Source organism: Haliaeetus albicilla, chromosome 11, assembly GCF_947461875.1.
Source record: "Haliaeetus albicilla chromosome 11, bHalAlb1.1, whole genome shotgun sequence".
Lineage (NCBI taxonomy): Eukaryota > Metazoa > Chordata > Aves > Accipitriformes > Accipitridae > Haliaeetus > Haliaeetus albicilla.
Window position 1 is genome coordinate 41,956,634 of NC_091493.1, and position 22,592 is coordinate 41,979,225.

Sequence of the window (22,592 nt, forward strand, 5' to 3'; positions counted from 1 at the left end):
ATCTGTTATGATATGTTAATACATACATTTATGATGTTCTCAGGAAAAGCGGTAGGCTAAGTATATATTAATTTATTTTCCTCCTTTTAGATTTTAGTCACCAACCTGGATTTCCATGATGAACAGAAGCGTCGGAACTTAAATGGAACATTGCATGAGCTTCTAAGAATGAATATTGTCCCTATAATTAACACTAATGATGCTGTTGTTCCACCTCCAGAGCCAAATAGTGATCTGCAGGGGGTAAATGTGGGTAAAGTATTGCAAGGGGGTGAATCCTGCTTGTAGATGGTACAGCAGTAAGGGGTACTTCACTAATGCCATAAATGGGGACCTCTGAAGCCTGCAGCAGGGAAACAAACATACAGAATTAGTAATGTGGACAGAGGGTACTGAAGACTATGCTGACCTATCTGCTTCCGGCATGATACAGTGGTGTGGGGTGAAAGCAGGGCAGATGATGTCTGCTCTGCCAAAAGCAAGCATGCCCAGTTTGGTTTTCACTGAATAGCTGAAGTTGGAAGGGACTTCTGCAGGTCACGTAGTCCAGCACCCCTGCTTAAAGCAGAGTCTGTTAGTACCTGTTGTCCTGTCACTGGGCACCAAGGTGGAGAATGCAGGTGCTGATCACACTGCTTGTCATGTTGATACCACTTTACTGCACTCCAAAAGCATATGTACTTTCACACAAAGATCACCTTCTAAGTTTCCAGTGGGTGTGAATAAAGTAGCTCAGAAGGACTTGGTAGTGCTGAGGTAACTTGCTTTTGTATGTTGGAGCCAAATATTTCCTAGTTCCTCCCGCTATTCAGTGCTGCTGATATGCATGTGCATTGCAGGTGATTAGTGTGAAGGATAATGACAGTCTGGCAGCACGACTGGCTGTGGAAATGAAAACTGATCTCCTGATTGTTCTCTCAGATGTAGAAGGTTTGTGAGTAATTTCTTTACTTTCTTCTTCTATTGAAATACATCAGATAGTCGAACCAACCTATGTATTTGGGTTTTGCTGATCTCTTCAGTTCATATCTTTTACAGGGACAATTACAATGTACCCCATAACTCCTTAAGGCATATATCCAATGCTGATGCTGTTGCATAAGCCAAACAGTGTCTGCCACACTGTTGAATCTGGGTCGGTGAGAATGTATGTGAAGTTGAGACTTGTTCCAGAATGCAGAATACGATATGTATTATGGTACTTCTGCTAGCTTCACAGAATTGTATGATATAGTCATGAGTAATATGCAGGATAAAGGCTGTGTGTTTAGAATCAGGAGGATAAGCCACATACTATTCTACAATAGTCTGTTTCTTCTGTCAGGAGGTTCTGTCTTTCAGTGAATTATGGGTACGTTACAAGTCCTGGTCATTGCCTTCCAGATACTTGGAACTTACTAGCTTTTTCTGTCTCCCAGACATCTGGCTTACACTGCTTTACTCTTCTAAGCTGTGCTGCTGTGACATAAGTCTGTCACCGATGGATGTTGAAGCTCCTTTTCGAGAGAGGAGGGTAGTGGATCCAGTTTCGGATCAGTGCAGTCTGCATAACCCAAGTCACATAGTCTTTTCATCTTCTCCAGATGGGTTTCTTTCAGTGGATCCTGGACTTTGAGACATATTGTAGGCCATGAGGAGGAAGGAGGTGCCTTTCCATAGACACAGTTTCTTTTAGCAGATTCAGCTGGATTTCATGGTTGATTCTAGCTGAAATGACTGTCTGAGAACAACTCATAAAAGCAACAGTCAAAACAAGTTGTAAAAAAAAAATTAACACCCAACACCCTCATCCTCCAAGCTTATTCATTCAATGTGACATCTTGTTTATGGAATGATGCATGTCTTCTTCTATCAAGGAAGGACACAGATAGTCTGCACTTGTGCCCTCTAATTTGTAATGCCAGTATTTGTTCATATAGAATTTCTGGGAAGTCTGATGGTAGAGTTTAGGTTTAACATCTTAGGTAAACCAAAGCATCATTCAATTCCAAACATAGTTACATAAAATTACTAGATTTTTTTAAAAATTAGTAAGAGTATATCTCTGTAGTGTTGTGTTCCTTCTTAGCAGAATTTGTTAGTTGCCCTTTTTATGTATTTCTGAATTGCCCAGTTCATCACTGTACAACCCAGTATTCAAGAATATAATCTGAGATTTTGGTGAGGAGGACTGTCCTTTGCCTGTTCAGTTGTGGGCTTGTATACATAAGCCCTGATTTTGAATGTATAAAAGCTGTAAACTGTCTCTGTAACCTCAACCAAATGTCTCTACCTCCCAGCTTGCATGCTGGTATTCAGCATGTGGGTTTTCAGTTTCTTATTCATTATGCTTTTGGTAAAGCTATGCTTCTTAAGTCTGCCTGTTAAGTGTTGCATGCTTTCAGTCCCACAAAAAGCAGGGTTCAGTGAAAGTTTTCAGTGCTGTAAAATGAAATACAGCTTTTCAGCCTCATTGATGTTTTTTTTCTTTTTTCACGGGTGAGCTTTGGATATGAGGGTATATAACACTAACAGATTTTTATTATTTATTTCAGGACTCTTTGACAGCCCTCCAGGATCTGATGATGCAAAGCTCATTGACATATTCTACCCAGGAGACCAGCAGTCTGTAACGTTTGGAACCAAATCCCGAGTGGGAATGGGAGGCATGGAAGCCAAGGTAGAAATACGGAACACTGGTTTTTGTTATTGGGAAGGAAAGGGAGATGTGGAAAGGGAGATAGACGAGGTGATTGTGCAGGCATTCAGATGGATCTTGACAGGCTACAGAAATGGGCAGACAGGAACCTTACCGAGTTCCATTATGGGAAATGCCACACCTAGGAAGGAACAACTCCATTCACCGGTATGGGCTGGGGACTTGCCTGGCTGGAAAGCAGGTTCACTGAAAACAACATAGGGGGTCCTGGTAGACACAAAGCAGAATGTGAGCTAGCAATATGCCCTTTGGGCAAAGCAGGCCAACAGCATCCTGGGTTGCATTAGAAAGAACACAGCCAGCAGGAAATGTTTATTTCCCTCTACTCAGCAATAGTGAGATCACATCTGTAGAGTTGTGTCTGGTTCTGGACACTGCAGTACAAGAAGGACATGGCGTGCTACAGTGAATCCAACAGAGAGCCATAAATACGATTAAAGAGTCGGAACATCTGTCACACTAGGAGAGGCTGAGAGCTAGGACCGTTTACCCCAGAGAAGAGAAGGTTTGTGTATAAATACCTGAAGGGAGGGTGTAGAGAAGACAGAGCCAGACTCCTCTCAGTGGTATTCAGGGAACAGATAAGAGGCAATGGGCACAGACTGAAATACAAGAAATTAAGCTGAAATGTAAGAATTTTGCGGTGAGGTTGCTGAAGCACTGGAGCAGATTGCTGAGAGAGCTTGTGGAATCTCAAATGTTTGGAGATGTTCAAAACCTGACTGCATGGTATCTCGAGTAACTTCCTCTAGTTGACCCTGCTTTGAGCAGTTGGTTAGACTATACGATCTCCAGAGATCCTTTCTGGCATCAGTTATTCTGTGAGTGCCCTGGAACGGTGTATGCGTTCCTTCAGCTTCTCTCTTCGGTCCATGTGAATTGAAAAGACCAACTAATGAATTACATTCCAGTAGTTTGTAAAATGTGACATTTGGAACTGTATTAAGTTGGTCTTTTAAATTAAAATAAGAGTCGGTCCTCACTTCTTTCATATGTGATAATCCAAAGATGTTGGGAATCCCTGTCACTTGAATCTGATATGATACCTCTGTCTCCTGAGTTTGTACATGTGCTGTTTGCTTCTGAAGGATATATTGGTGGAGGCAAAGGTACTGTAGTTCTCGAGTACAAGATAGCAGAGGTAGGAGGGCCAATGGTTTTTAGTGCTGTGTACATTCAGATGCCCTCAGTATTCATTGCTGTGAGTGCATAAACATGGGTGTGGTGTGAGACTTCAGCATGTCTCTCGTGATGCTGAGATATGCACTACAGCAGTACTAGTTGATGTGGGTTTCCTAAGGACACCTCTGGAAGGTTGTTTCTAAGAACTGAAGTAGATTTTGACTAACCAGGGAAAGACCAAAGTGAAATTCTTCACCAGTTATCTTATGTTTTATTTCCTTTTCTGAAGATTCAGGTAAGACATACTTCAGTATCAGAGCATGGACTGGAAGGTGGCAAAAGGAGGAGGAATTTGAGTGTTCTGTTTGTAACTATGGGATGTACAGAGCTCATTTAGCAACAGCTTTCCCTTGACCTGGCTTCTGGAATGGTTTAAATGATTCCAGGTATTGAAGGGAAAGCTGCCAAGGTCAGAAAGTACTTGTATTGTAAAAATAATAATAATCTGTTAGAGGTATTTGGTATCTTTAAATCTGAGTCGCACAGAGACAAATCTCAATGCTGCTGTTGTAACAAAAATTTGTTACAGTTGAGAATTGGGTGATATTTCTGGAAAACTGTAACATTAATAATAGAATAAACAGATCATAGCTCAAAGTACAAATCCTGATTATCAGCATGAAATTTGAGCAGAAATGGAGCAGTTGATGGTCTTGTGGTAGTCGAATTTGATGTGATAGGCATATCCAACAGGTGGCATCTCCTGGTGAATATGGAGTAATACCTAATTGTAGAACCATATTAGGAAAGTGTAGAAGTGAGGAAGCAGAGAAGCTTTTGCAGTAAAATAAATGACATGTAATTAAATATAGTGGGATAATGATGCCCATACCTTGATCGGGAAAAGAAACTAAGGAGACCACAGGCAGTATCTCTTCAGCAGGTAACATCTGGGATTTGGATTTGTGTTTTTGTATTTTGGCATGAACCAGTGCAATGTTGGAAGGGGGGAGATCTTAGAGAAATCATGTTGTGATGCCTTAAAGAACAGCTCAGGTGTGTGGAAAGAGGCTAATCTTAGGACTAATCAGTACATGGGGATTTCAAAGGACTCTTACTAATAAGGTAATCCTGCTGTAACTTAACATTCTGTAGAAGGACTAAGCAAACTTCAGTATGCCAACACTGACGTTCAGAAAGAGAGCTCATGTTGTCCTTCATGTTAGGGCAATGCCTACAAAGATACTGCCCCTAAATTTCATAGAGCTCATGTTGATCACGATGCCTGCCTCCCCACCAACCCTCCATGACAGCCTTTAGCACACAGGTGATCTGCTAATATCATTGATTTCAGTTTCCATCTGTCTGTGAACATCAGATTGTTCTTGTTTCAGACTTTCTTCTTACCTCAGATCTTATGCGTGTTGCTTCTATACATTGCTTAGTATGCTGCAGTCCTGACATTTGAAGATGACTCCTATATGCTATACTTACAGAATCTTCCTCCAAAATAACAACAAAAAGGGTGAAGAATGTCAAATAAAAAGCATATAATTCAAAACTGAAGAAGTGCACAGTCTTCAAATGGAGCCTAGTGAAAGAAACAACTATTAAGACAATGGGCATACATCCAAGCAAAAAGTAGAAGCAAATAAATAAAAAATACGATGAGAACATGAACAGGAAATGTGAACAAAATAGGTAAAAACTTTGTGTGGAAACCTGAGTTACTCTTCAGCAAACTTCATAGCTTTACCAAAGGGTTATAAACAATGAGAATATCTCTACATCTTAACCAGACCCATGAGGAGTGCTTAGACTCATCAAACTTCAAAGGAGTAATTCAGACAGCTAAAGGTATTGAATAATTTTTTAATGTTATATGGTAATGGCTAAGACCTGAGCAAGAACAGTGCTCTGCAGTACATCACATGGTCACTTAAAGGGGATTAATTATTGATGGCTAATCAATGTCAGGGAAAGTGGCAACAGAATCTTTTCAAAAAAGAAAATTGGGTTTCTTCAAACAGTAAGAAGAACTTGCAACATAAGGTAATGGTGAAAAAGAACGTATGACCAAAGTGCCCTTGCAGAAGTCTTGAAAAAAGCAGGCTGTTAGGAAAACTTGAAGTGTGCTCATGAAATGGCAGCTGGTTAAGGAAGGGAAGGTAAAGCACAAATACATGATCTCATTCAATGCTACATTATGGAAATTCCTGAAGTGTGTTGAATGCTCTTTGAAAGAATAAGTGATCAATCTGGAGACCAAAGTGGAGCAAGAAGTCTTGTTGAGAGTGGTGGTTTAAATAACAAGTGAATTTCCTGGAACTGGCTCTATCCTTCGTTGTAGGTGAAAGCAGCTCTGTGGGCCCTTCAAGGAGGCACATCTGTAGTGATTGCAAATGGAACCCACCCAAAGATCTCAGGTCATGTCATCACAGATATTGTGGAAGGGAAAAAAGTTGGAACTTTTTTTTCAGAAGTAAAACCTGCAGGTGAGTACAGAGGTAGTGTGTTCATTGAAAGTTATAGACATTTCCTGAAAGGTTAGAGTTAAAATTTGGCTAGACCTGTACAATAACTGGGAAACCACACTCTGCTCGAGAAATGGATTTTGAAAGGTATTTTCTAAAGTAGGAATAGAAAATGTTGAATCCTCTGCTCTGGTTCCCTCCAGCTGATAAACTGCTGCATCAGACTTTCATTTGAAGAACGCTATGAGTAGAATTTTTACCATTTTTAGCCTTAGCGGTTATCATCTAGTATTGAAGATTTCAGTGTGAAAATGTGGACATAGAATGTGCTGCTGAACTAAGATAGTGTTTAGTTTTATTTCTTATCATAAATTCCTTTTATGACTCAGTCTTCTGGTATGGCAGGTAGGAATGTTTTCCTGCCACTGCATTGCTGGGACAGTGAACAATCACTGGAGAAAGACAGACCAAAAATCTGTGACCTTAGCAGAATAGGACAAATACAGAGTGATAATTTTGACTTGCACTTTAAGCCAAGCGAATTTCTTTGCGTATAATAATCCTCAGTGGATTTATTGTATGAATTTGTCGAATCATTCTTTGAACCCATAGAAAGACTTAGCATCCACAATGCTCTGTGTCACAATAGTCAAGAAACTTAACTAGGTACTGTGTGTAAAATCTGGAGCTAGAACTATGTGAAGAACTGCTTGCTTTAATTTGGGTTTGGGAGGACGGGGAAGGCTTTGAATTTTCTTCCTGGTAGCTTCATTTGATGCCCCTACTGCCTTTATGGGTGATCAACCCCTGTTCAACTTTGAAGGTGTGAGACATCGTCTTTCCCCTCATCATTTCTCTTCCATGTGAAAGAGGTTTGGTCTTAGACATTTTGTACTGAAGCTTTTCCAAAAACTTAGTCATCGCTGTTTCTCTTTTCAAAACTGTTTTCATTCTATTGTGGCCTTTTTGAGATGGGCAAAAATCAAAATTCCACATAGCATTCAAGATGCAAATGAAGCTTTAATTTATGAGATGGCAGGACTAACTGCATTTTGATAAGACTGATGATGTTTTCTATTATGTTCTCTAGGCCTTTTCTAATAATTCCAAACATTTAATTTGGTTTTTGATGTTGATGTTCACTGACATGTTGTTTTCATAGTATTATTTTTTACAATACTAAGGTCTGATTTTCCTTTTCCCCTCTACATTGCTTCATGTTTATCTGGTTTGAATTACACTTGCTGTTTCATGGCCTAGTGACTTGGCTGCAGAGGAAATCACAGAATTGCAGGTTGGCTGAGGTTGGAAGGGACAGTATGACAGATGACGGGGTGATCTGGCCCTGCCTCCTGCTCAATCAGGTTGCCCAGGACTGTGTTCAGACAGCTTTTGAATATCTCCTAAAATGCAGACTCCACAACCTCCCTGGGCAACCTGTGCCGGTGCTCAATCATCCTCACAGTGCAAAAGTGCTTCCTGATGGGAGGCACCTCCTGTGTTTCAGTTTGTGTCCATTGTCTCTTGTCCTGTCACTGGGCACCACTGAAGAGAGCCTGTCTCCATCTTCTTCTTTACACCCTCCCTTCAGGTATTTGTACATACTGATGAGATCTCCCCTGAGCTGCCTTCTCCAGGCTGACCAGTCCCAGCTCTCGCAGCCTTTCCTCATATGAGAGATGCTGCAGTCCCTTCATCATCTTTGCTGCCCTTCATGGGGCTCTCTCCATAGTGTCCACGTCCCTCTTGTACTGGGGAGCCCAGAACTGGGCAGAGCACTCCAGGTGCGGCCTCAGCGGTGCTGAGTAGAGGGGCAGGATCACCTCCCTCGACCTGCTGGCAACACTCTTCCTAAGGCAGCACAGGACACCGTTAGCTGCCTTTGCGGCAAGGGCATGCTGCTGGCTTGTGTTCAGCTTGGTGTCCACCAGGACCCCCAGGTCCTCCTCTGAAAAGCTGCTTTCTAGGGAAAAGTGAGATAGTGACACTTTTCAGTTAGTTCCACTATAATAAATTTGTATCGGCAGTAAAGCTTTTCATCTTGTGACCCCATTCTTAGTCACTTAGAAATATGGCAAACAGCAAAAGTCTCTGTGGAATTCACTGGCACTCTTCTGCTATTGTGGCAAATGTTTACTCCAATCCTTTCTTTGTCTTCTATCTTCCAAAGAACACACTTCAGAAATTCAAGTAACTTTTTAAAATCAGCTATATCTGCTTACATATATGTTGCTTTTCTCAAAGAACACCAAAACATACCATACTTTGTAAAGTATGACTTTGCTTTAAAAAGGTTTTTAACACTTCTTAAATAAGTCTAATTAATCATACGTCCACAAGTTCTTTTCTTACACTTCCTACTATACCTCTTGATATTTTCTATAACATTGGAATTCCTGCTCTGACAATTTCCGTGGGACCCCTCCTAAATAGAGGCTGGGTCATATTTATCACCTTCAAGTCATCTGTTTTACAGGCATTTTCAGGAGAGTTAAAAATTACAACTTAGGTTTTCCATGAGCTACTTGTAAACTCTTCGGGGAAATGGTACCTGAACCTGGTGACTTTTTTTGAAATACAAACAGAAGTAACCTGTTTGATATCATTTCAGTTTGAGACACATTCTTTGAGGTCCTGCCAGAAAAAAAAGAAAAAACCCAAACACCACCTTTCTTCTATAGGAACCCTTCTAAAATGCATACAGGGAGAGACAGAGGGAAAGCAATTTTTCTGCAAGCTGTTACTCAGATTGGGTTTTGGCTTCCATTATTGTTTGTACATTCCCATGCTATTTTGTAGTCCTTTCTGTTTTCCTCAGTTAGATACTTAAACTTCTCAAAGTTCGTCTCCATTCTTTCAGTAGCCTACCATGCCCTGAGATGTATCTATCCTGGTGTTCATTTGCCCTTTCTCAAGTCTTTTTGATACATGGTGCACTCTTGCCTCTGGCGTGGTGATCTTACAGAATCTCTGTGATGACTCTTTATGTTTGGGGACCATAGCAGTATTTTTGTGTCAGGTACAGATTTTTCTGTTTTAGCATACAACAGATTTCTTGAATATGTCTGTTTAAGATGCTTTACCTGCTTTCCTGCTTTGAGCAAAGAATTGGAAGATGGAAGGGCTAGTGTTCACATCCACATGTACTGTTACTTTGTCTGCATAGCATATTTTTGGGGTTTTTTGCAGGTCCTACAGTAGAGCAACAGGGTGAAATGGCTCGAGCTGGTGGCAGGACCCTGGCGGCTCTACAGCCTGAGCAGGTGACAGAACAATATGGCCTCACTTGTTAAGCTTGTGAATGTATGGCAAGCTTTACCACATGGATTTATAATACAAATGGGCCCCTTGGGACAAGAATCTATTCTTTGTGTGCCAGATCCATCATTTGGATTGTAGCATGCTTAAAGAGATGAGAAGAGCAGAAAGATAATGTGCCTTGGGGCTATGAAGTAATATATGCTTTTATGTGGGGTTTATAAAAATTTTAATAGCGTTGAATATCACACAGAAATTAATTGTGATCAGAGCTGCTGAAGAATTGAGTGGAATAACATGCTCCGTTCACTCCCGGGTGTCGTGTATGCAAAAGAGGAGCTGTAGACAAACAATTACTGCTCCGCAGCTGGGTAGGTAAAATGTGGCATCTGTTTTGAAGAAGACAAGGTGGTCTTAAAGGAAGAACATTGTGGGTTTGGTGAAGAAGGCTGGGCATGGAAAGCAAGATAATAAAAAGAAAACTAAGGGTTGAAGCAGTGTTCAGCCTCATTTTTCAGTGTGGTGCAGGGTGGAAAAATCAGCTGGCCCCAAGTATTCAGGGAGTCAAGACAGTGAGAGGATGTGGTCAACATAAAGGAACTGAAGGGGAACAGATGTCAAATGGCATGGACTTTGTGTAAGAAGTCAGTTCAGAAACTGTTTTCTCTTTCAGAGAGCGGAGATTATTTATCGTCTTGCTGATTTACTAACTGACCAGAGAGAAGAAATTCTCCTGGCGAACAAAAAGGATTTGGAAGAGGCTGAAAATAAAGGTAATATTTCAAGTCATTCCATGGTAATCCTATTGTCTTGAACCTCTCTGGGCCTCGAAGGAAATGAGCAAAACTAGAATCTTCTCTCACCTGGGATTAAGTAGTATGGCTGTCAAAGATTAGCGAACCCAGGACTTCGAGAGGTTGTCAGTGTAAATAGCTGCAGCTTCCTTAATTACGTAAAACAGATGCCTTCATCAGAGAAGATACTGAGGCCTTGCAAAACACCAAGCAGTGTATTGTAAAAAAAAAAAAAAAAAAAAAAAAAAATTAGTGCTCCCATTTTGCTAAAGGAGACTAGCTTTAGAAATGGTATATAACAAAACATATCTCTGTTATTGTCATGTGTGAAGTGAATATTTTCTGGGCTGATTAAGATAATGTTTGGCTCCTGAGGGGAAGATGGTCATCTCTATACTTAAATTCATGCTCTCCAAAAAGGACCGTGACCCCTTCTGACTGAGGAAGGTTCTCTTTAGGTGGCTTGGATTAAACCCATTCTTCTGTGTTAGATTGATGCATTCATTGAGAAGTTGGGATTGGGATGTGTACATATAGGGATAGCAAATGTATGAAAATGACACATCATGAATTGTAATACTTTGTGGAAGATGCCAGGGAACTGTTTTCTACTGACCAGATTACTTGAGGGAACATTGCTGTGTTAACTAACTGTCTGAATGTGTTCAGAGTAGAAAAGTCAGACAGTTCCTGCCCAGTCTGAACAGAAATGATATGCATGCATCTGTGCTTTGGGATTTCTATCTGTAAAATTAAAAGTTGAAATTACTGTCTGAACCTTCCAGAAATACTGCAAGAGTAGAAATCTGTAAGAAATTCAGACATATAGCAGTACTTGAAATAGAACAAACCTTACCTTTGTGATTGTTGATGGTGCTTCATGTACAAATCACTTAAACCGCATTAGGTGAAAATGTGGTGGTGGGTGAAATCAGTGTCACGTTTGAGTGGTTTTATTATGGCTACCGGACTTAATGCTGTGCATTTTTCATCTCGGGTAGGTTTCTTGCTACGGTGTGGGAAATACTTGAATTTTCCTTAGGTTCACCACTTGTTTAAGTTGCTTTTGCTTGAGCCTAGGCAGACCAGTATATCTCCAACACAATTTTTTCTTTCTTTTAGGGAGATTGGCACTTCCTTTGTTGAAACGTCTAAGTCTGTCTACATCAAAGCTGAACAGTTTGGCTATTGGTCTGCGTCAGATTGCAGCATCCTCACAGGACAGCGTTGGCCGTGTAATTCGGCGAACACGAATAGCAAAAGACCTGGATTTGGAGCAGGTGACAGTGCCTATTGGTGTCCTTCTGGTGATCTTTGAGTCCCGTCCAGACTGTCTTCCACAGGTATGTAAGGAGGGCAGATTACACTGTTGGGAATTCTTTGATGACAAAAGAAAAGGGTGTTTCTGTTGGTGAGCAACTGGGAGACTGCAAGAAGTCTTGTCTCAAAGGACTCTTGCTTGGATTCTTCTAAAATTGATTTTGTTGGCATCCCTATTTTTTCCTGCAGAGATATTCTCAAGACTTGCTTCTGCAGCGTTTGAAGTTATTCAGGCCTGATTTTTTTTTTTTTCCTCTTTTTAAAACCTGACATATAGAAGGAGTTATCTTACATTCAGATGGTGCAGTTCCTGCATGTGTCTTATGAATGTATGTTCAGTGCTTAACTCACAGCTTGGGAGGCTCCTACCAATAAGTACTTGTTTCATCTGTCCATGCTGCATACAGCTAAACTGCAGGCTGGGATTAAACAGGAACTGTTGAATACAGATGCTAGTAATTAACTGTAACTGTTAGGAATACATGACTTAAATAAATAAATAAATAAAAAGGCCAAGCACAGAAAGCACAGAAGTTCCAGGCTTTGAGTGGTCTGTCCTGTACTGATACTGCTTGTTTGCAGTGAGGTGGAATGATAGCTTTTACTCAGTTGTAGTGAGATGGATGTGAGGAAGAACGGTGTTTTAAGAACTTAAAGTACTGAAGTTGCTGGAAAAGCTAGTGAAAATCTCAAATAGTGTACTGTAAGTGAATATCATTTATCTTGTGCCAGGAATGAGGCAGGTATCTTAAAGGCAAATACCTTCATCTGCAGTGCTGTGTGGGAGTATTGCTGTGAGTAAATGCTGTTATAATGCATGAAAATACAGGGGCTGAACTAATGTTGCAGAGGTAACCTTGATCTTATTTTCTAACTCCCGACTACTTTACTGAGCAATTGTAGTAGATTTTGAAAAGAAAACAAAAGAACTTCATTATCAACACTATTTCCCACAATTAACATTAGGTGTCTGGGAAGATTGATTGATGAGTTCTCTAACATACGAGCAGGTGTTTGAGGAGAAAGTGGTGGGTACAGACACTTCAAAAGGAAGTGAGACTCAATCAGTGGACAGCTTGGTACTTCATGCCTGAATTTTGTGAGTGGTCCCCATTTCATACTGAAAGGGAGTATATGCTCTAGGCAAAGTTCCCGTGAAATGAAAAGGCACTAGTCTCCCTTGTCTACCATCATTAGCTCCTTGCTGCAAGCTCCGTTCTTCATAGATAACCAGTATTTTCCTTGTTGAATTCTAGTCTGTCTTCTGGACTTCAACCCTGGTCTCTTGCCTTGCGTAGTTCATGTCTCCATCTTTCTCTTCCCCTTTATCTTATCTTAAAACTTAAACCAGACTGACTCTTGCTGGCTTTCTTCCCCTCTTTGTTTTACAGACTTGGAATAGCTTCTCTTGGTTGTTGCTTTTCTTCCTGCCAGCTTCCTGTCCTCATACTCACATCAGGTCCTCTGATGCAGCTTCAGAGGATCATCTTTGATACCTCTGCATTTGAATTGCATGGTTTCTGTCCCATGCTATAGCTCATAGTAGGATGATCTCTGAGTGCAGAGGAGCAGTTCCCTCCTCTTAGTTTACTACTGCACCTCATGCTTGTTTGGGTAGGCAATTACAGGGGAAATTTGACTTTGCCCTGAAATAGAGCATGCTCGATTTGCTCGCTGGAGATAGCTTATGCAGAGTTAGGTCAGTGCCTGGAGTTCATCTTGGAGTTGCAGTAAAGCTGAAACAATTGCAGATTACCAGTTAAGATTTAATAAGCTTCTAATGAGCATACACAAATAGCATTTTTGCCTCTAATACTTACAAGGCCAAACTGCGAACATTTTTCACAGACCGCTTCCTATAGATTCTACCAAATGCTCTGAAGTATAGTCATGCTCTACTATTCTTTGAAGGGACTGAACTGTTTTGAAACCCTTATCTTCTGTTCTCATTTTAATCACACAGTTTTTTGTGTCTGAATTCTTGATTATTTTTTTTCTTTTCATTTTTTCGAATCAGTTCATAACCTTTCTTTTAATCTTTTGCCTGCAGAGCGGAATTCTTTATTTAAATAAGCTTATTTGTTTAGCTTTCTCTTGTGATACTGACCTTTGGAGAGGCAGATACTTACAAGATACTTTCAAAATACAATCAGACTGCTTTTTAGTGTCTAGTTTTATAAGTTAGAAAGATACACAATATCTATGTAAGGCAGGTTTCCTAGACTATTATACCTAGTGTTTTTTTCTGAACTATTTCTTATTGTTCAATATTCTTTTCAAATTGCTGACAGCAGGATGAGGTAGAGTATCAAACATTGTGATTGTTGTTATCCATTTGATATTGGAAGGGGAAAGGAGGCGATCTGAGAACACGTAACTGCTTGTTAGGTGACAGCCTGGCTAATTCTGGCATCCACATCTCAACAGCATACAATTGATATATTAACGAGTGCAGGTTTGGTGATGATACATATAGATGATGATAATGATACAGATGATCTTTTCCCAGAAGATAGAAATACAGTAAAATAACTTCAAATGCTTAATTTGTTCATTCTAAAAGGTTCTGGAGAGGAGGTGATTTTGTTTTCTAAAGGAGTGTATGTTTGTTGGGTTTTTTTTCCCCAAAGAAGTGGACAAGTTGCGAGGCTGTGGTGAATGGGATTGGAGTGAGGAAGACAAAAAGGGATACAAAAATAAAATAAGTCTGGGAAGAGAGCTTTATTGTGTCTGACATATTCCTAGGTAGAAAAGAACAAAAAACCTGAAACAAACAACAAAAAAAACCTACCACCACCCCTGTGTTAAAGAGGTTTTCAGTTTAGTAGTGAAAACACAAGTAGGAACTAGCGTCTGGAGATTGAATGAATTGGGTATATGTTTTCAACAGCAGAAGTAATTTTTTATTTAACTTCTAAAAAGCGGTGGCTTCTTTAGAGCATTTTTTTGAAGTATGGTCTAGTTGTGTTGCTGGACTCAAATGGTGAAATCTGGCACCTTAAATGGAAAGGCAACAATATCAGTTGGTTCCTTCTGGTTATAAACATGAAAGCAAACCGTCATGCAGGTGATGCTGGGCCTATTGTCTGGAAGGTTTTTTTCCCCAGACTTATGGCAAGTGTTGTCTATTTATGATTTCTGTTTTAGACAGCACAATGAAAATGTTCTTCTTGCTTGTAGGAAGAGCTCATTAGCTACTTCCTGCCAGAATGGCTAGGGACAAGAGTTCTTGCACCTAAAATTATTCTTGGAGTGATTGCCCACACAGCTACCCAGTTCATACCAGAGCCTATGTCCAGGGTTTCCTCTGACTTGTGCACTGCAGTCTCCCCCTGGCAATAGTACCCTGAAAACTCAAGTTTGTTCCTGAAATACTTAACACATTTCATTTCTGGAGTTAAATGTGCTGTTACTTGTAATGATTTTTTTGGTGCCATAAAATGAAAACTGTAGATTAAAATTGAGTAAATCAACAGGATAAAAATCCTGTTCTTAGTCTCTTTTGTGGGTGTTGTTCTGACAGAAGAGACAGATTAATTTTCTCTCTCTCTTCTTTTTTTTTTTTAAAATAACTTCTTTTCTGACAGGTGTCTGCTTTGGCCATAGCCAGTGGAAATGGTTTACTACTTAAAGGAGGGAAAGAGGCAGCACATAGCAATCAAATCCTTCATCATCTGACACAAGAAGCACTCTCCATTCACGGAGTCAAAGATGCAGTGCAACTAGTAAGTGCCTAGAATTAAATCAACAATATCTTTGCTATGGTATGTATAAAAAGTATGGGCAGAACTTGAGAGTTCAAACCGTAGACTGTTTGTATTGCAACTACCACAGGTGAACACAAGAGAGGAAGTAGAAGATCTCTGCCGTTTGGATAAGCTGATAGATCTAATCATTCCGCGTGGTTCATCACAACTAGTCAGGAATATCCAGAAAGCCGCTAAGGGAATCCCAGTGATGGGACACAGCGAAGGGATCTGTCATGTGTATGTGGACACGGATGCCAGTGTTGAGAAGGTCACACGAATAAGTAAGCTGAGAGCGCGTGAGTTGAATCTCATGGGTGTAATTGAACTTCGTATTTGAAGTATGCAATATGGTTGTGGTAACTGATAATTCATATGCTATTCAAAATCTTTGTCAAAACTGTTATGTAACCAATTATCTACTCTTAAACCTCAGTCAGAGACTCAAAGTGTGAATATCCTGCTGCCTGTAATGCTCTGGAAACTCTCTTAATTCATCGAGACTTGCTGAGAACCCCATTGTTTGATCAGATCATAGACATGTTGAGAGTGGAACAGGTTAGTCACTCATACTTGTGTTTTGTGGTTTTTTTTTTTTTTTTTTCTAACAGTTTAGAAGCATTTGGTCTGGCTGGTGTAGCCCTGTTTAGTTTTATGATGGCATAACACTTGATTTATCCATATGTCTCTCTGTACATGTAAATAAACTTATGGAGAACTTTCTCTGCTTTTCCACTCAACCCCAAGTTTTTTTCCATAGAAATTATTTGAAAGCAGCTTTTTCAGGATGGCTACATGCCATTACTGGGATACAAATACTTCCTTTTATATAGCAAAAATCATCTTCTGCCTTAGAAGACCATATACACAACCCTTTCTCTGCCGTTCTTAATTCTGACTTAATTGCTGTTAACCTCCCAAACACAAAGCCTGTTCTTGAATCTATTAATTTAGCTTACCAAGTGAATTCCCTTTCTGTTTTTCTCCTTTCTGACTCTGCTTCGTCCACATTTTTTTTAAAACCTTTCATCTTGCATGCCCTTTATCCCCACCTGTTTTCCCTCCTAGTATGTCAAAGAAACAGCGAAAGGCCAGTATGCTAATTAGTTGTCTTGACATGGGTAATGTTTTGTCAGTAAAGGTAGCAGAGATGCATCGGGAGAGAAATATCCATGAAGGTAGTATGAATTGCATACAAATCAAGGATTTTCACACAGCTGTATGTATTTGGCAAATAGAATGTACAGGCAGTGATTAATGCAGGTAAAATAGAGAGTCTGTATGTTTTGGTGATGTTGAAAGGGTCATAGGAAAAGAAGCTGATAGGTAGTCAGGATCAAGTCCTCACTTAATGGATTTTTTTCATGTCTGGTTGTTTCTTGGGAAGGGTAGAGTGAAGGATAGATCTCTGGATTTTGGACGGAAGGAATGTGAGGACTAGTGTGTTTCCACCACCCGCCCCCCCCCAGCTCCTAATACAGTGGGGAGGATGTTACCTCTGTCTATGACCTGACAACAAGAAACATGCAAAGAGTAAGCAGGATTATGCAGTTAAAGGAATTTATAGTTGCACAAGAAAATGCTGGTTTACAGATACCTTCTTAAAAGCCTTCACATTTCAAATTTTGCAGATTTGTGCCTTATTCCCATTTATGTTTGTCGTGTCGAAATTTCCTGTGTTTCATTTGCATGGGGATTTCTCTGCTGTATCAGTTCTAATTTATCTCTCATTGTTAGGTGTCTTGGCTGCTATGATTAATCTCAGAGGTTGGTAATGTGTTAGATCTTCTTTATAACAAATGAAAAATATCTGTGTGAGTTTTCTTGTTTTGGACCCAGTAACCTCTTTTTGTTTGAAACATGCTTCAGAGAGGGCTGGTGTCAGTTTACAAAATAAAAGGGTGAAAGCTGTTCAAGATCTGAAGTCTTTTGTAGGTGCAAACTTAGAACCGTTCCTGTAGTTATGCTCTGCACTGCAGTTGCTTTCTTAAAACAAGGGCTGGCTGCAATATTTTGGCTCTTTTCCCAGTATTAGTGTTGTACTGTCCTCCTGCCTGATGACTTTTTAAGTGATGCGATTGCTTTAAATAATTTGAAATGAGTCCTGAACTAGGAGCATGTCACGGTAGGTAGCCAACCTAGCATGTCAGCTATTGTACCTTGTTGCTAGTTCACCAATCTGCTAAGTTTCCCAAAGTGTAGACTTATTTTTCTTACACTGCATGCAGTGAATGTTTGATTCACAAATGCTGACCCCAGTCAGCAGCTAAGTAAGCACCATCCAGCTGCTCGCTCACTCTCCCCTGCCCCAAGTGGGATGGGAGGAGAGAAGAAGAGGAGGAAAAGCAAGGAATGTTGTGGGTTGAAAGAAAGACAGTTTGATAAGCGAAGGAAAGAGGAAGAAGAAAGGGGAAGAAGAGGGGGGGAATACCAAAACCCCAACCCCCCAAAACCCACACAAGTGAGGCAAAGCTAATTACTTACCATCTGCCACAGGTAGACCAATGCCCAGTCAGTCTCTGAGCAATGCCTACCTTCTTCAAAAAAAACCCCTCCCCTCAGTTTGTATTGCTGCGCATGACATTATATGGCATGGAATACCCCTTTGGTCAGTTTGGGTCAGCTACTGTGGTTGTGTCCCCTCCCAAGTTCCTGCACACTCCCAACCTTCTTGCTAGGGACACAGAGTGGGGGAAAAAGAGAAAGCCTTGACGCTTTGCAAGCTCTGTTCAGCAACAGCCAAAAAATTGGTGTGTTTTCAACACTGTTTTGGTCACAAGTCCCTAACCTAGCACCATAGGGACTGCTATGAAGAAAATTAACTCCATCCCATACAGGGTACAAGAAGCCACACTTTCACCTGGAAGGCATTGGTATGGTCAGCGGCACAAAATGTTTCTGGTATTGCAGGTGAAGATTCACGCTGGCCCAAAGTTTGCATCTTACTTGACATTCAGCCCTTCAGAAGTAAAATCTCTCCGCACAGAATATGGGGACCTGGAGTGCTGCATTGAGGTGGTGGACAGTGTCCAGGAAGCTGTTGAACATATCCACAAGTATGGAAGTTCTCACACGGATGTTATCATCACAGAGAATGGTTAGTGATCAGTCTGCTTCCTTAACTGTTTTGGTTTGCCAGTTCTTGGTGTTACTGTAACTTCTTACATTGCAGTAGTTGTTCTTCTCTTGGGTCTGTAGTAGGCATAACCAACTGGAGGCCTATGAGCTAAATGTGCCTACAGTCGTGTTTAGCTCAGAGAAAACAGATTGTGTGGCCCTTATTCCAGGATGTTAAGGAATGTGCTTGAGCAATTGGCCAATGGCAAGTCAGCACATGCTCTTGCCAGACAAATTGCTTTGTGTTCCTGTATTGTGCAGACTTAACAGCATCACAGGGTTTTGCAGGAACATCTCCTGAATCCTGGAGATGTCTTTAGGGCTCTGAAGGCTGATGAGGTGAGCTTCTATAGTACCTTAATGGATGGAATAGGGATTGTAGGGAAGGTAAGGCTTTATCCACTTTGTCTTCCCACGTCATTTTTATATCTTGCAAACAAGGACAAGAATGCTTTCCCCCTACCTCTCCCAGTCCTTTACTTCCCACTTCTGCATCCCTAGTATAAAAGCTGCATTTATCTCAATTCACAGTTTCTTGCCTCTGTTGTGAACTTGTGCTCCTTTGTGCAGCTCTGTGCTGCTCCCATCCCTAGCACCTGTCCTGCATGCAGTTTGAACACTGTGCCAGTTCAAAACCTAGCTAGAGCTGTGCCCAGCCAAAAGTTGACTCTCTGATCAAACCAAGCTTGGAACTCCTGAGGATCAGCTGCAGTAAGGTCGTGTTGATCTGGGGCTGATCAGTGTGTGAGTCAAGCAGGCTTCTGTTTCTCTACCTCCTGCCGAGCTTAAATGAGTGTCACTAATAGGCATGCATTTGATACTGTAACCCACTGCCACAGGACCTGGTGCACTAGTGATTTGCTAGGGAGTGTACTGGAAATAGAGCTGATCTTAAAGTTCATTTTATTGGTAAGGGCCACTGGCCTGCAGCTCACAGCCATACAGAGAATGGAGTCCTCCAGAGAACTAAGACTTGCATAACTCTGCTTGAGCTTGCTTAGGTCTTGCATGCTCTGTGTTAAACTGGGTTAGTAAGCTGATTTCATGTGGTATGTCTGCATTGTATTGCCCAAGTATTACCTGCAATAGCAATTTAATTTTGGATTTTTCATTATCTGGAACAATTCCATGTTTGAGATTAATTGAGAGCTGACTGTAGTTTAACTGTCTCAGTTTGACTGCAAAATGTTGTTTGGAGCAGCTGTCCTTTCTCCCCAGTTATACAACTATCCCTGTTTGCAGGTTCTAGACTGGATGTATTTAGAATTAGACATCTTTTTGCTTTCTTCTAATCTTTGCAAGCTTCTTGTAACGTTTGCAGCTGTGTCTACTTGATAAGCATACTGGGGAGAAGATATAAATGAACATGTCTTAGCCCAGGCTGTTTAAATACTGTCTGATAAGGTTGCATGTGAAAGTTGTATTTTTATATCTGTTCACTGTATTATGTTGTTGTTTATTGGAGTGCCTGATCGTTCTGTATGTACTGGATTTTTTTTCTCTCTGCCTCTTTCCCAGAGAAAACAGCGGAGTTCTTCCTCCAGCATGTGGACAGCGCTTGTGTTTTCTGGAATGCCAGTACCCGATTCTCTGACGGCTATAGATTTGGACTTGGTAAGAGAGAAAATACTGCAGGGATGTGACTGCAGGATTTGCTATTGTGTGAAAAGTGTGGCAGTCTGAATCCTGGAAGATAGGATTAGTCTCCGATCTTGCTGTCTAATGTAAGGTTTTCAGGAAAGGTACCGCAGGAAAAGTTGAAGCCTAGAAGTTTCCTCCACATGGAACAGCAGGTGGTTTAGTATCTTTTTCCTGCCAGAACTAGCTAATACTGCTATACAGACTATGTAGAATAATTCAGCAGTACGGAGCAAAGATGTTTGGATCCTTTGAAGCTCTATTCAATCAGAATAAAGTATGCTGTATGCATGTAATGATTGAACAATGCAACACAGAATCTGAAATTGGTGAACAGTTTTGTTGTTGTTGTTTATCTTTCTAATGGTGCTGTGAAGAATGCCATGCTTCATTCCTGCTGGGCAGACTGAGCTGTTGTCCAGTGTGCCAGCCCTGCAGTGTTGAGGAATGAAAGGCAGGAACCAAACTGATTATCAACTGCTTAAATAAACAGGTGCACCTACTGTGAATTGCACAAGACAAGGGAAAACATTCTTTACTGAGGTAGAAATTCAGAAATCTCCTGTAGCAGGCTATTACTGTGTCAGCTGGAACATTCAGTGTTCCTTGTGATTAAAAAATTCTAGTCAGGGTCTTGCAATATCTCCTCAATATGATAAAAAGGACATAAGATCACAATCTGACTGATTTAGCTTTTGTTTGGTTGGTTTTTTTGGTTTTGGTTTTTTTGAAGGATTAAACCCTCAGGAAACAAGTCTAAGATCCATGTAAGAGATACCTCTCTCTTGCATCTTCCTCTCTAAAAGTAACTCTGTAGCAGCCAAAAGTATCAAGATTACAATTTATAATGTAATAGTTAAGCTCCTCTAACTTCTAAATCATGTAAAAGTAACTTCTGGCATTTGGAGAGGAGCAGAGAAAAGCAGGTCACTGAAAGGCAGGCAGCTGTTTTTACATAAAGGTGCAAAACTGCTTCGTATGAAATGAACATCTGAGGATTAACTGCCTTTATCTTGTGTGCTTCCTGCAGGTGCTGAAGTGGGAATTAGTACTTCTCGTATCCATGCACGTGGACCAGTGGGAATTGAAGGACTCTTAACTACAAAGTGGTTGCTGAGGGGGGACAATCATGTTGTTTCTGACTTCTCAGAGCATGGCAGCATGAAGTATCTTCATGAGAGCCTCCCTCTCCCTCAGAGAAATACCAACTAAGAACATTGCAGGGAGGGGTGGGACACCCCAGGGATATAAATATTTCCTGAAGATGTTTAGGCTTCAGGGTGCTCTCTGGGGATGGAGTTTGTTTTTAATCTTCAGGAATATTGTTCCCGGTCACTGTGCAGTACAGTAAATACAAAATCATCTCATCTATGAGGTGTGTTGTCTTCCCGCCCCCCCGGGGCCTCTTTCTTTTTCCTTAGATAGTATCTGCAAACTGACCTCACTTTTCCCAGAGACAGACTTCTTCAAAACATGCAGGTAACATAAGGAAAGATTTAAACACCTGCCGCATTCTTCTTTTATCCCAATGCTCCCTATAGCAAATATGCTTGGTGGTGGAACATAATTTTTTTTCTTAAGTTTTTGTTTTATCCAAATCTCTGTTCTGGAGAACAAACTTGGGAGTTTTTTTTCTTCAGTCTTACGATCTTGGCAGCTCTTGAAAGCCAGAAAGCTTTACGCTTACTTTGTTCATATTTGATCAGTCTTGTGATAAGGGGAATAGATGTTCCAAATGCATAGTAAGCTTTTGACCAAGAAACCTTTTATATCTAATTTCTTTGTATTGTTGACTACTGTAGCTAACTAACACGACTGCCTACTACATGAATTTTGTTACTTATTTGTACCGACGCTGTGTTTCTCTTTGGTTTTGTATAAAACTTAACCTTCCCCAACCCCTTCTCCGAAAGCAGCAGTACTTCGACCTTGGCTTTTCCGAATAAAGCTCCGAAGAAACGCTTCCCTTCGTGCGCGGCAGCGCCTGAGTTCAGGCTCGCGGCGCTCAGCGCAGCTCTCCCGTGCTCGTAACGGGGCACGGCCGGCGGCCGGGCGCTGCTCCGCCCTACTCGCCCAACCGCACCGCTGTAGGCGTGCGGCGCGCACAGGCGCGAGTGGGCCGCGCCGCCAGCGCGGGGGCGGGACCCCTGCGGTGCAGTGCCGCGAGGGCGCCGTTTCCGCCTCCGCCTGCTTCTCGCAGCCGCTGCCTCAGGCCCTGCTTGCGCATGCGCGGCGCTGAGGGCAGCGGCGTCCCAGGTCGAAGTACGCGCCGTGCAGGCGGGGCAGCACGGCGGGGCTCAAGGCGCGGTTCCCCTCCCCGCGGACACTCGCGAGGCGAGGGAGATGCTTCGGTAGCGGTGGATGTCTCCCGGTCGCTGGAGGCGGCACGGCAGGGGACCTAAGCCCGGCACCGGGGGGGCTGCGA

The 22,592-nt window shown here is 41.4% G+C and overlaps 1 protein-coding gene across 13 annotated transcripts in view; it reads left to right on the forward strand.

Moving 5' to 3' along the window:
- Positions 1–22,130, forward strand: part of ALDH18A1 (aldehyde dehydrogenase 18 family member A1) — a 42,336-nt gene extending 20,206 nt beyond the window's left edge. For 12 of the 13 annotated variants that reach the window (XM_069797323.1, XM_069797325.1, XM_069797322.1 and 9 more), the window contains 13 exons: positions 91–249; positions 840–930; positions 2,535–2,659; positions 6,171–6,315; positions 9,484–9,557; positions 10,226–10,325; positions 11,469–11,689; positions 15,254–15,391; positions 15,501–15,696; positions 15,849–15,970; positions 18,323–18,509; positions 20,048–20,143; positions 21,198–22,130. In XM_069797323.1, coding sequence (XP_069653424.1) covers positions 91–249; positions 840–930; positions 2,535–2,659; positions 6,171–6,315; positions 9,484–9,557; positions 10,226–10,325; positions 11,469–11,689; positions 15,254–15,391; positions 15,501–15,696; positions 15,849–15,970; positions 18,323–18,509; positions 20,048–20,143; positions 21,198–21,379 — 1,836 coding nt within the window. In that variant the 3' untranslated portion in view covers positions 21,380–22,130. The remainder of the gene's footprint in view (positions 1–90; positions 250–839; positions 931–2,534; positions 2,660–6,170; positions 6,316–9,483; positions 9,558–10,225; positions 10,326–11,468; positions 11,690–15,253; positions 15,392–15,500; positions 15,697–15,848; positions 15,971–18,322; positions 18,510–20,047; positions 20,144–21,197) is intronic. The other variant, XM_069797320.1, reaches the window with a different exon arrangement.
- The last annotated feature ends 462 nt before the right edge of the window (positions 22,131–22,592 follow it).